Source organism: Macrotis lagotis, chromosome 1 (assembly GCF_037893015.1).
Source record: "Macrotis lagotis isolate mMagLag1 chromosome 1, bilby.v1.9.chrom.fasta, whole genome shotgun sequence".
Classification (NCBI taxonomy): domain Eukaryota; kingdom Metazoa; phylum Chordata; class Mammalia; order Peramelemorphia; family Peramelidae; genus Macrotis; species Macrotis lagotis.
In genome coordinates, this window is record NC_133658.1 from 136,686,594 (window position 1) to 136,698,916 (window position 12,323).

At 33.8% G+C, this 12,323-nt stretch overlaps 1 protein-coding gene across 12 annotated transcripts in view; it reads left to right on the plus strand.

The window, feature by feature from the left end:
• UNC5D (unc-5 netrin receptor D) overlaps window positions 1-12,323 on the plus strand; it is a 789,424-nt gene that overhangs the window by 726,322 nt on the left and 50,779 nt on the right. For all 12 annotated transcript variants that reach the window (XM_074208625.1, XM_074208642.1, XM_074208633.1 and 9 more), the window contains one exon: window positions 12,157-12,306. In XM_074208625.1, the coding sequence (XP_074064726.1) occupies window positions 12,157-12,306 (150 nt within the window). The remainder of the gene's footprint in view (window positions 1-12,156; window positions 12,307-12,323) is intronic.

Consider the following 12,323-nt stretch of genomic DNA (forward strand, 5'->3'; position numbering starts at 1 on the left):
AAGAGTCAGGATGTAGGGAAGATTATAAAAACAAACTCCAAAAATCATTGAGGAAGGAAAGAGAATGACCTGGGGGAAGTAGATAATGCCTACCAGAATCTTGATTAGGTAATACATTTGAATTAAAATTGCATCTAAGGAGGAGCATTTCCTGAGTTATAATAATAATGATGATGATAGAGGAAGAATTATAGAAGTATCCTGGTGGACTAGAAGTATTCTGACATTTCTATCATGACCAGTGAGTGTGGGTGGGTTGCTATGAATCAAATCAGGATTATAAGTTGCCAACACTAGAAAGAATACCTAAGGATTCAATGGATAGGGTTGGCAGACATGGAGTGGGATGTTTATGGTAGAGATAGAAAAAGGAATGGGCTGAAAAAAAGACAAGAATCACTGAATAGATAGCTAGGGTTTATAGAATGGTTGTTTGTTTTTGGCAGCTGAAGGGATGGGTAGAAAAAAAGAGGGTTGAAACAGACTAACCACTGAGAAATGAGTCAGAGTAATAGCAAAGTTTTGTTATGAAGATTAGCAATTAGAAGGTTCAAAGTTAAGGTTTTTGTGTAGGTACAGGCTTCAATGACCCATCTGCTATGTTACTAGAAATTAGGGACAGGCTTGCTGAGCTCTGTTGCCAAGTGTGACATGGCTTTATCAGTTCAACCATGAATTCTAGTGAAAAGGAACAGATATAAGCTCTGTTCCTAATTATACTTTCCTGCATTGGGCTCTTGGGTCTATCTAGAAATCATAGAAGGAGTTATGGTATGGTAGGACTACAGCTGATCCTATTTGTCAATAAAATTCTCTGTGCCTCGACCATCTACATAGCACTCTTCAATTGCTATAGATGTATTATGATCTATATAGCTTAAGAAACTTCCCACAGGTAGAGTTTCCTTTGCTGATAAATAATATTTCATCCATAGTAATTTCATACCTATTTTTAGTCTCAAGTTCTTATCCCCATTATGTGTGTATAGACTTGATTGAATCCCTAATATTGATTTTCTAAAGAAAATTCTTGTTGTCTCCTTCATCTACAAATGCCAATTTCTTTTGAAAAAATAATTTGATCATTTGTGGATTGCCTATTATCATCAACAGTCAAGGACAGCCCTTCATCTCCCTCATCCTAATGCACAGGAAATGTATAATTAGTTAATTAATTACCCATTAACCACTGAACAATAACTCAAGGACTTATACCTTTCTGACTCATTGATGACTTATTTTATCACACAAAGAATCTCAGAGCTGGGAAGGATCTTAAGAGATAGTCTAGTACAATATGCGCCTTAAGCTAGTATTCTCTCTATATCCTCAGTGAGTGTTCTTGAAGGTCTCTAAATGAAACCCTCCAGTGAAGGAAATTTACTTGCTTCCCAGGTTAATTACTTTTGGAAAGCTAATTAGTGAAGTTCTGCCTCCTTCTCCCAGATATTTAACTGAAACCTCCCTTTCTACAACCTCTACCATCTGCCTTGAATGCATATCTGATTCAATGGACCACCCAGGCCATGAGATTTGGGAAAGATATTTTTCTAAACATGGATATAAATGAGCACAGCTTCACTTCATCTTCTATGACAACAAATTTATAAAAACTGACAGGTAAAAGCAGCTTAAGAAGTTCCCTAGAACACTGAGGGGTCTTTATCTAAACTGCCTTAGTCTGTTTCACAGTAACCAGGTACATAAAAGCCTTGGAAAGGGGAGAGGGGAGAGAGAAGGGGAGATGGGTTAACTCAAAATGTTCAGGGCATAGTCAAGTAGCTCCAAGATTTTAATTTAGAAAGGCTAAAATCATACACTGTATCCTGTACCATCACCAGTCATCTTGACTTTCATCTTGACATTGGACTTTAATGACTCTAGAAGAGAGAGTAAAACTGATGACTTTGTGTAGTGCTGCTTCACTTAAATACAAATCAAGCCAAGTCAAGATATCACTTTCATGATAGCATTGGTCCTCTTTTAGAACAAAGGATGAACATCAACAACAACAAAATGTTCTGTCTGCACCATAGCATCCTGGACCATAACATCATTGTTCTGAGTCATCATAACTAATCTCATTTTCATATACTGGAAGAAAGTTATCATTGGCCCCTTTCCCCCTCATACCCCCACCTAATCTTCCATCCCTGTTAGTGAAACTCCAAGACAGATCTGTAGCTTGTCTACAGCTTAGTCTTAGAGAGCAACCCAGAGATATGAGAGATGAAATGAGTTGCCCAAGGTCACAAAACAAGTATTTGTCAGAGGCAGGACATAAACATACAACTTCCTGAATCTAGGTTCTGGTTCTTATTCTGCTTTTCAGAAAATTGAGGAACTATCAACCTTATTCCAGGACTATTTTTACATATACTGTTTGTAATTATTTAATTTGAATTTGTACATGTTGTTATAGAGAACTTTCTTGAAAAGGAACTTGAGCTATTGTCATCAATTGACCCATTAAAACTGTTGCACTATGTACAAATCTGGGAAATAAATTTTATTTTGAAAAATCAAAAATGACATGAGTAGAATGACATGAGCTGCTTCTCTCTCTCTTACCTCTCTCTGTCTCTTTCTGTCTCTGTCTGTCTGTCTGTCTCTCTCTCTCTCTCTCTCTCTCTCTCTCTCTCTCTCTCAGAGAGCTAATGATTGTGTATTCTGTACTAACTGATTTTCTGAAACTCCAATGGAGCCCTTGGGTATTTAATCAAAATTAGTATGTATTTTTCATGGGACATTTCTGCAGAAATTGTCTGAGTTACAGTTTGCCACAAAACTGTAATGAAAATGCTGTCATCCTCTGGGAATAGAGGCAAGGCTGGTTGTGACAGCTGATTTTCTATAGCAGGGAATATTTTACATCCTAAAGAAATAGGCATCTGAACCAAAAATATGCCAGCCAAAACTGAGCTTTCCACAAAGAAGAAAATTTCATTTGGACAGAAAGTTTAATACCAGTCATTAGAAACTTGATTTTGTCAGAAAAATTGAGTTTGAGCCCTGGCTCTGATATTTCCTAGCTCTTCATAGCCAAGTGAACATGGGTTTGTCATTTAAATTTTCGTGCTTCAAGTTCCTCATCCATAGAACAGTAATAGTAGTATTTGTATTATCTCCTTCCCAAGGTTGGGAAAACTTAGAAATATATATGAATTTGAACAATTATCCTCATTGGATCCTTATACAGCATAAAATTGAGATGTTTCACATCTTAGTAACCCTCTGCTAGACACACTCCAATTTATCAATAATATATCCTTACTAAAATGTGATGGTGATTGTAATTGCTTGCTTTGAAGAGTTAACATACATAGTTTGTGTATGTGTGTGTGTGTGTGTGTGTGTGTGTGTGTTTGTGTGTGTAGAGGTCAATCCCAATTAATCATAGAAGACCTAAGCATCTTGAGTAAATCAATCATTCAACAAAATGAATAATTCATTAGTCAGTTTGAAGGTATCATAAGGGTGTGGGGTCATTAAATAAAGACTGAAGCTATCACCCAGAAAATATCTTGTGATTGGTGAATGAAGATCAAATAAAACCTCTTGAGCTACATCTGAAAAGAGCAAGTTAGTTTGGAGGAAATCATGTGGGGAAAGATCCAAATTTAGGAGCTGAAGATTATGTGTCCATGGATGAGAACCACTTTTTAGGGAAAGAGAATTAGCTTTCTTCTCTTTCTTTCATTCTCTCCATAAACTATGTTACGAACGACTGAAAAAGAGCTGCCCTCTGTGGACCTAGCCTGTGTGTGAGTATTGAGATGTAGCCCCAAAGGTCAGTCAGACAATCGAATAGACTGAATTAGTAGAAAACAGTGCATCTAGCTGAAAACCAAGAGGGACATAATGAAGACAAACAAAAAGTGTCCTAAAAAAACTAACTAAACATTCAAAAACAAATTAAACTAGGCTATGACCATGTAAATCTTAAAAGGTCAGAAGAGTTGGAGGTACAGTTGGAGGAGTAAGCAACATCCCTGGAGAAGCAGGGACCGAAGTCAGTATCTGTATCAGGGGTTGAGGGACCCTCTGAAAACAAACTGCACATACTAAGGAAAGGCAGTTCAGGATTCTAAAAGGACATTTATTCTCAGAACTTAAAAGTAAGCTCTGTCAAAGAGGAAATCAATGAGGAATCCCCAAAGGGGAACAAGACTTCTAATTAGGGCATGTGAGCTACACCTTTCACAAATGGTCCACATATCACTTACTAATATTTTTCTATTGGTTTGACTGTATTGTTTTGGGACCTTCTGTATGTAGGAAGAGAATGACCCACTAGTTTGGGAAGAATTATTTAAGAATTATTTAAGCTAAAATCCAAAGTAGGGTTTTTTATTTGACCTTTGAGGATATAAGGAGCCATTGGCATTCAATTTATTCCATGGCATAATTATAAAAATTTTCCTATTTATGGAAAACTAGTGCCCATTTTTTCCCTCATTGCTGAGCATAGGTAGTATAATTAAGCCTGAAGGTGAATAAAGGTGAAAAGAAGAATTCTAAATGACCTTTCATCCTTTCTGACTGTATTTCTATGAATAATTAGAATGCCATTTTTTGTTTGATATTCCTTCCCTTTCTTTTAATAAATTCAGCTCAGAGGTTGAAGAACAGTGGTATATTCTGACATTTGCAAATTCTGTTGAGTTTTTTCCCTTATTTCAAACCCAAACAAATCCTGATTTAGTAATGTCAAGAAATTAAGCACTCAATCAGTCTTATTAAAAAAAAAAAAACTCGATTCTGTCATACTTCTCTTGTACTCTTAGCCATGCCTCTTGATATTCATTACTTACTTGGAATTAATGTGGATTTAGAATCTAATTTCAAAGGATTTTCTAGAGAAATATACTTCTTGTGTTTATCAATAATACAACCTTGGGAAATATTGTTCAGGTAACTCATTTAAAGAAAAAAACAACAGAAACATGATTTTTTAAAGAGTTCAAACAGTTTTGTCTTATAAATATGTAAATTCACCTTGGCTGTTTCAACTTCCCCAAAGCACGTTCTATCCATATCCATCTCTCTTCAGTCAATATGAAGAGCTTTTTGATGGTGCCATATTTCTTGAAAGGAAAGTTTCCATGTTTCTTACTGTTCATTCTGTCTATCTGGAGCCTGCTATAGGGTCTAGTTTCTAATTTCAATAATTCAGATGTCTATAGGAAAACAAAAAACAATCAAGAAAACAGAAGGTAGACATAGGATTTCAAAATCATGTCACATATTTTAGAATAGGAAACTGCAAGAAATGCAAGAATGGTTTTAAAAATACCCCTTTCCTACATGCTAATACCAATGACTTGAAAATAGAACAGTAAAATAAGACTGAAAATTTAAATTCGAAGCTCAGCTCTTTCACTTAGAAAGGTTATGATATGATAACCAAGCAAGCAATCATTTTCCTTCTCCTTTTTTTATCACCTATATTGTCCCTTCAATTTCCTCAGGAGGAAGAATTATGCTGACATCATTCTTCCCTTTCCTATCTCTCCTACAATTTAGGCAATACCACAGATCTGACTTAGCCTTAAAGATGGACCTGATTTTATTAGAGTATGATTTTCTCTGCACTGGTGAGAACAGGAGCTCCTTCAGAGCCAAGAAGGGCTTAAGATTCTCTAATTCTTAAGACATTTGTAATCTGATTTTATCTTTACATTTGCTTCAGTCCTAGAATTCTGAGCTTAGGTGAATGTAAAGTGGAACATTGGTTTGGGATCCTGCCAGTCATCTAGACCAGTCACTGAAATATGTAATTATGGTCTAACCCCAAGAGATATATGAGTCTCCGATATGAAGTGGGGACTGGTGGAGAAAAAGTAATCTCAAACTAAAACTCCTCACAATACTGATCACATAGCTTATTTTTAACCCAACCATATTTATTCTTATCTGTTTTGCAGCTTCTTTCCTCTGCTCTACAAACTCCCATCATCCCATTTCTGAATCTGTGGTTGACCCCTTGCATCAATTATAAGATAAAAAAGTTCCCATAGCAGCACCAATCTAAGTGTCCTTGATAAAATTGACCCTTTTCTCAACATATTTGCCATAAAATCCACTTCTATCACCTGTAATTATGAAAGGAATCCATTGAAGAGCTACATTTTGACTTGGCCCTTTGGGTAGGATAAAGATAGACACACAAGATGAACATGCATGGATGTTTTGATATTGGTCTCACAGATTGACTTCACACATTACATTATCTTTTCACTCCTTCCCCCAGGCTACCTTTGTAGACTTTCTAATTCATAATCTTAGCATCATCCTTTATTACTCATTCTCTGTTATGTCCAAACAATTGCCAGACTTGTTTCTACCTTACCATACATGTCTTATAATCTATCTCCTTTCTACTCACTCAAAGAGAAAGTGAACACGTGGAAGGATAACTGTACACAGGAATGTGTTAGTCAGTCCAAGTTGACTTACTTAAGAGGCATCTGTTAAATTTTCACTATGAGCATTTATGCCTCAGAAATAGGCAAATGCCACAACTTGGAACTTGATTTATTGTTTTCTTAATTGTCTAGACAATAAAATGATGAAGAAAATATTTAATAAGGTGAATGAAATTTGAAAGTATTCTGTGGTATTCTTCCCTCCCCAGATTTTGTTGTTAAACATTTACAACCATTGCCTATCTTATTACTGTTGTTTTTTTCCACATTTACCTTTGTGTCCCCAAAATTTAGCATAATGTCTAACACATGGTAGAAATATGAATGAGATGAGATCCTTGATTTCATTGCTGTAGGGAAATCCCAGGTGAGGAATGGGATAGGCCTTTAATAAATACTGGTTAATTGATTAATCAATTGATTGATCCTTTCTAACATTTTACAAATGAGTTTGTATTCTGAGCCACTATTGCTCTTGGCTACCATTTATCTCTGCTTGCCAAGAAGGTTTCTAGGCTCTTATGGCCTCTTTTCTGTGATGACCTTTATATCTATTAAAATTTTATAGAAAATGATGATAGTCTAAGTCATTATCTTTGCCATTTATTCCTTTTTCACTTCTGTTATGAATAAAGTGCTTTTTAAAAAACTTAAGCCACTATATAAATATAAGGTATCATTTTAACTCATGGTCCCAACTGCCTTCTTTTCCCTCACTTCCAAGTTTGGGCCTACATGGAATCTTATCTAACCCTAGGAACAGACTTTAAGAGAAGAATTTACTATTTTTGTTTTATTTCCATTAGCTGAAATTACTCTGGAAAGTTTTCTTAGTATACTGATAAATGGAATTCATAGCCCCCCCCATAAGCAATAAGGATAATAAACACACATTAAGTACAATGCAACTTTTTATTTAACTACATATAAATGCAGAAGATATAACAGTTCAAATATGGGAATAGAGAATACATTTGTTATTATTTAGTTGTATCAGTCATCTCTGACTCTCTCTGACCCCACTTGGGATTTTCTTGGCAGAAATACTAGAGCGATTTACTATTTCTTTCACCAGCCCATTTTACAGCTGAAGAATTAAGGCAAGTAAGCTAAATTGACTGGCCCATGGTCACATAGCTACTAAAACTTAAAGGATGAATTTGAACACAGATCTCCCTTACTCCAGCCTAACATTCTTTCCACTACACCACCTAACTGCTCAGTAAAAATACATAAGTACTCAATAGCCAATCATTTCCCACATTAACCCTTTACTATTTCACTAAAGTACATTTTTCCCTAACCCTCTATAGACTTCCTAAGTTAGCTTACAGTACTACTCTGTGGTTTACACTTTCCTGCACTAACAAATTAATTCATTTTTTTTCCTCACTGAGTAGTGTACTGTTCTGGAATTATGCAAATGATCCTCTACATTCTTCAAGGACTATTCTTCATCTGGAAATTCCCTTCCTTTTTTAGAAGATCCAATATCAAATTCTCAAATTTAGGGAGTCTCAAAATTGAGAGTTCTCCACTCAGTTCTTAATCTTACCTCTCTTCTGCCTTCTGATCCTGCATCCTTTTCATAGCTTGTATTTTATGTTCAATAAATGTCTGCTGATTAGAATTGAATCTCTGGTGTATCCCATTCCTTCCATAAAAATGCTCTAGAAGGTTTTTAAGGGTGCCTATAACTAAATATAGAAATCAATATTGATATCCATTTCCACATCTACATCTGAATCTCTACCTGTATCTAAAGATTATATCTATATCTATATATCTATATCTATATCTATATCTATATCTATATCTATATCTATATCTATATCTATATCTATATCTATATCTATATCTATCTATATCATCTATATCATCTATATATCATCTATATCTATATAATCTATATCTATATCTATATCTGTTTGGGGGTATATTATGGATGCCATGAAAATTCCTCTTCCTCTTATTTTGCAGTGTTAATCAGAAATCTATTTCTACTATCTTCTAGTTTGAATGGTTATAAATTTTGATGGCATTAAAAGGAGTTGCAAAACATCAATTTAATAGGAAATTTAAAGTCCTTGAGGTCAAGATCTGTGTCATTTTTGCCTTTGTGACCTCAGCATATTGTGCAAAGTAAATATTGACTAAATATTAGTGTTAGATTCACTAAATATTAGAGTTAACATCAAGATTGAAACAGAGAATTGGAGAAGAGTACTTTTTGTGAAAATAAGGAAACTAGCACATCTTTAGCTGGTTTTAAAAAGAGAACAATGACTCATTGATAATAGGCTAGAGTTTATAGGTAGATAATAAATGGAGGTGAAATTCTCATTGCTTTCAAATTGTGGTGCAATGAAAAAAGACTGAACTAAGCAAGATCAAAGAAATTTTGGCCACCCTCCAGATGTATGGATTTCCATTTCTTAAGCCTAAATCCCTCAAGTGAAATGCTAGGTGCATGAAATTCAACTATACATGAGGAAAATTGAATATATTAACATATACATGTACCTACATATGAGATATGCATATGATCATCTATACAACTTATACTTTATTTCATTCCTTTTAAATATGAGATTACATAATATTTGAAATTGGTTCCAAGGAATATTCTAGTATTCTTTATTTTTTATGATTTTATGAAAATGATTTGGTCAGGATGTTTCCAATGATAGGCAATGAATGGATAAGGTATCAGAATCATGGAATCTAGAATTTGAGAGTATAAGTGGACCTCAGAGACTTACTTGTCTAACCCATACATAAATGAATTCCCCAATAATTCAAAGTAATCTTATCCCTGGAATCTGAGCTATCTGGAACTATAGAATTGCTATATTCAAAACACTGTTTTGTATTTTTTTAAAAATATAGTGCATATTGTATACAGTATCAAAAATATTTTAAAATCATTACCTTTTTTTCAAAAGTAACTAGCATTTATATAGGATTTTGAGGTTTGTTAAATACTGGTAAATTTGATTTCATTTGATCCTCATAAGAACACTAAGAGGCAAAAATGCTATTATTATCTTACAGATAAGGAAAATGAGGCAGATAAGGGTGAAGTGATTTGCCTAGATTCATATATCAATATGTGTTCAAGGCTGGATTTGAACTCAGATCTCCAAGCCTGCAACTCTAGAATTCTAGTCACTGAGACACCTGTCAAGATGTTTAGAAAATTTCTTCAAGATATATTGCCAAAAAGATTCCTCTGCTGCAGTACAGGTCAAGTTTGAAATCTTTTGGTATCCTTTCAAAGGCCACAAATTTAAGATTATATAACTCTATGACTTGAGTTTTTCCTGAGCCCACATCTGTTAGCTAAGTATGGGATATAAATGAAAGTAGTCTTAAAATACTAATTTAAAAATATCTCTCATCTCCTACGGTTCTTTTAGTGTAAGTACTTAGTGGCACAGCAAACAACTCAACTTGACCTTGATGGGTCAAGCACAGATCTAGAGATGTTAACAAACAACAGTTTGTTGATTACTTGTGTTATGTCAGAATGTATGTGAATGTGCCATAGAAATAAAATAATATTCTTCTGCCTCCTACCCTAAATGAAAAGTGCATGTGAACAAGATGACTGTATTTATATTTTACTTCTATCTTTCTAAGAAAAATATCTATTCTGTTTCTACCTAGCTTGAAATTGATTAAAGAAATTATGATTTCTCTTATTCTTATTTATTTATTGCCTTTTGTAAACAAATGTAAATTTATAAAGAACTGTCAATAACATAACTTTTCTTCCCAAATATGACAGCCACTACTCTATCTGTATAGTCCTAATAAGATATTAGCAGAATTAGCATAATATATACATGTATGTGTATATATATATAATATGTGTGTACATGTACATATATGCATATAAATAAATTAACAATAATAGGAATAGGGAACAGATATGATTTCATTGATAAAGGGGAATTATAAAAGGGGAAATTCTCCCTAGAAGTACAGATCAGTTAAAGGCATATTCCAACATGAAAGTGTTTACTAGACCTATGTCTCTGCTGTTCAATTATACTTGCAAAAATATTTCTGTTATTGAGAATTTTTGAGTTCTAGTAGCTTTAATAATAGCAGAATGACTTTCTTAAAATAAAAAAGAATAGAATCATCCTTGTCAATGGAAATTCTTATTGTGAAAAGGGCAAACAATACCTTAATTAACTATTATTATTATTAATTTTTCTAATTTATATTTTATTTCATTTTCTAATTGTACATTTTGAAAGTTTTTTAATATTCATGCACATGCATATATATTTTTTAAAATTACATAATTTACTTCCAACTTCCCTTCCCAAGACCTTCCCCTCACTGGTGAACAGTCTGGTGAATACTGTACATATATATTTGTGTTTAATATGTTTACAGATTGATAATTTTCATTATGAGGAATTAGAATTAAGGGAAAAGAAAGAAAACCTTGAAATAGGAAAGAAAAACATAAAAGAAAATTTTTAGAAGTGAATATAGTGTTCCTTCATATTCTGTAGAGTTTTGGGGGTTTTATTTTGTTTTGTTTTTCTTCCTCTGGATGTGGATAGCATTGTCCATAGCAGGTCTCCTAGGGTTGTCCTAACTCTCTGAACTACTGAGAGGAGCTGCAACCATTATAGTTGATCGAATCACAATGTTGTTGTTAATGTGTATAATGTTCTCTTGGTTCTGCATCCTTTGCTCAGCATCAGTTCCTGTAATTCACTCCATGCTTCTCTAGAGTCTCTAGTTCATGATTTCTTAAAGTACAATATTATTCCATAATATTCATATAATTCATATATCATAATTTTAGCAGCCATTCCCCAATTAATGAGCATCCCTTCAATTTCCAATTCTTAACCACTACAAAAAGAGCTGCTATGAATATTCTGGCATATGTCAGACTTTTCTCATTTTTTATGATTTCTTCTGGATATAGGTCTAGTATTGGGTCAAAGGCTATGATCAGTTTCATTGCTCTTTGGTCATGGTTCCATGTTGCTCTACACAAAGGTTTAATCAGTTCAGAACTCCACCAGCAATGCATTAACATCCCAATCTTTCCAAAACTTCTCCAATATTTATCGTTTTCACTTTCTGTCATCTTAGCCAATCTGACAGGTGTGAAGTGTAACCTCATAGTTTTTTTTAATTTGCATTTATCTAATCAGTATTGATTTGGATTATTTTTTCATGTGATTATATATATAATTTTATTTTTTTCATTTAAATACTGCCTATTCATATCCTTTGACTAGCAATTGGGGAATGATTTGAATCTTATAAATCTGATGTAATTCTCTATATATTTTAAAAATGAGATCCTCTCTGTGAAAATTGTTTCCCCACTTTCTGTTTTCCTTCTTATCTTGGCAATATTAGTTTTATTAGTGCAAAATCTTTTTAATTTAAAAACTATTATTATTATTGTTGTTGTTGCTTTTCTTTGATAGGCACAATTGCCAGTGTTCTGAATTTAAGCAACTTTTAATATAGTCATGGATGCATAAGTAGCATGTGCCCATTCTCTTTCTGTTGATCATGACATTTGTTATATATACACACATATATATATATATGCACATATATAAGTCAATGAAAAATGTTAATGAAACTGATTTTTTCATTCTCTCTCTCTCTCTCTCTCTCTCTCTCTCCTTCCTTCTCTCTATCTCTCCTTCCCCCTCTCTCCTTTCTTCATCTTTCATAGGAAGTTGTTTCAGATGAAAGACATCAAGGGGGTCAGCTATTGGAAGAACCAAAGTTGCTGCATTTCAAAGGGAATACCTTTAGTCTTCAGATCTCTGTCCTCGATATCCCCCCTTTCCTTTGGAGAATTAAACCATTTACTGCATGCCAGGTATTTACTTGCCAATT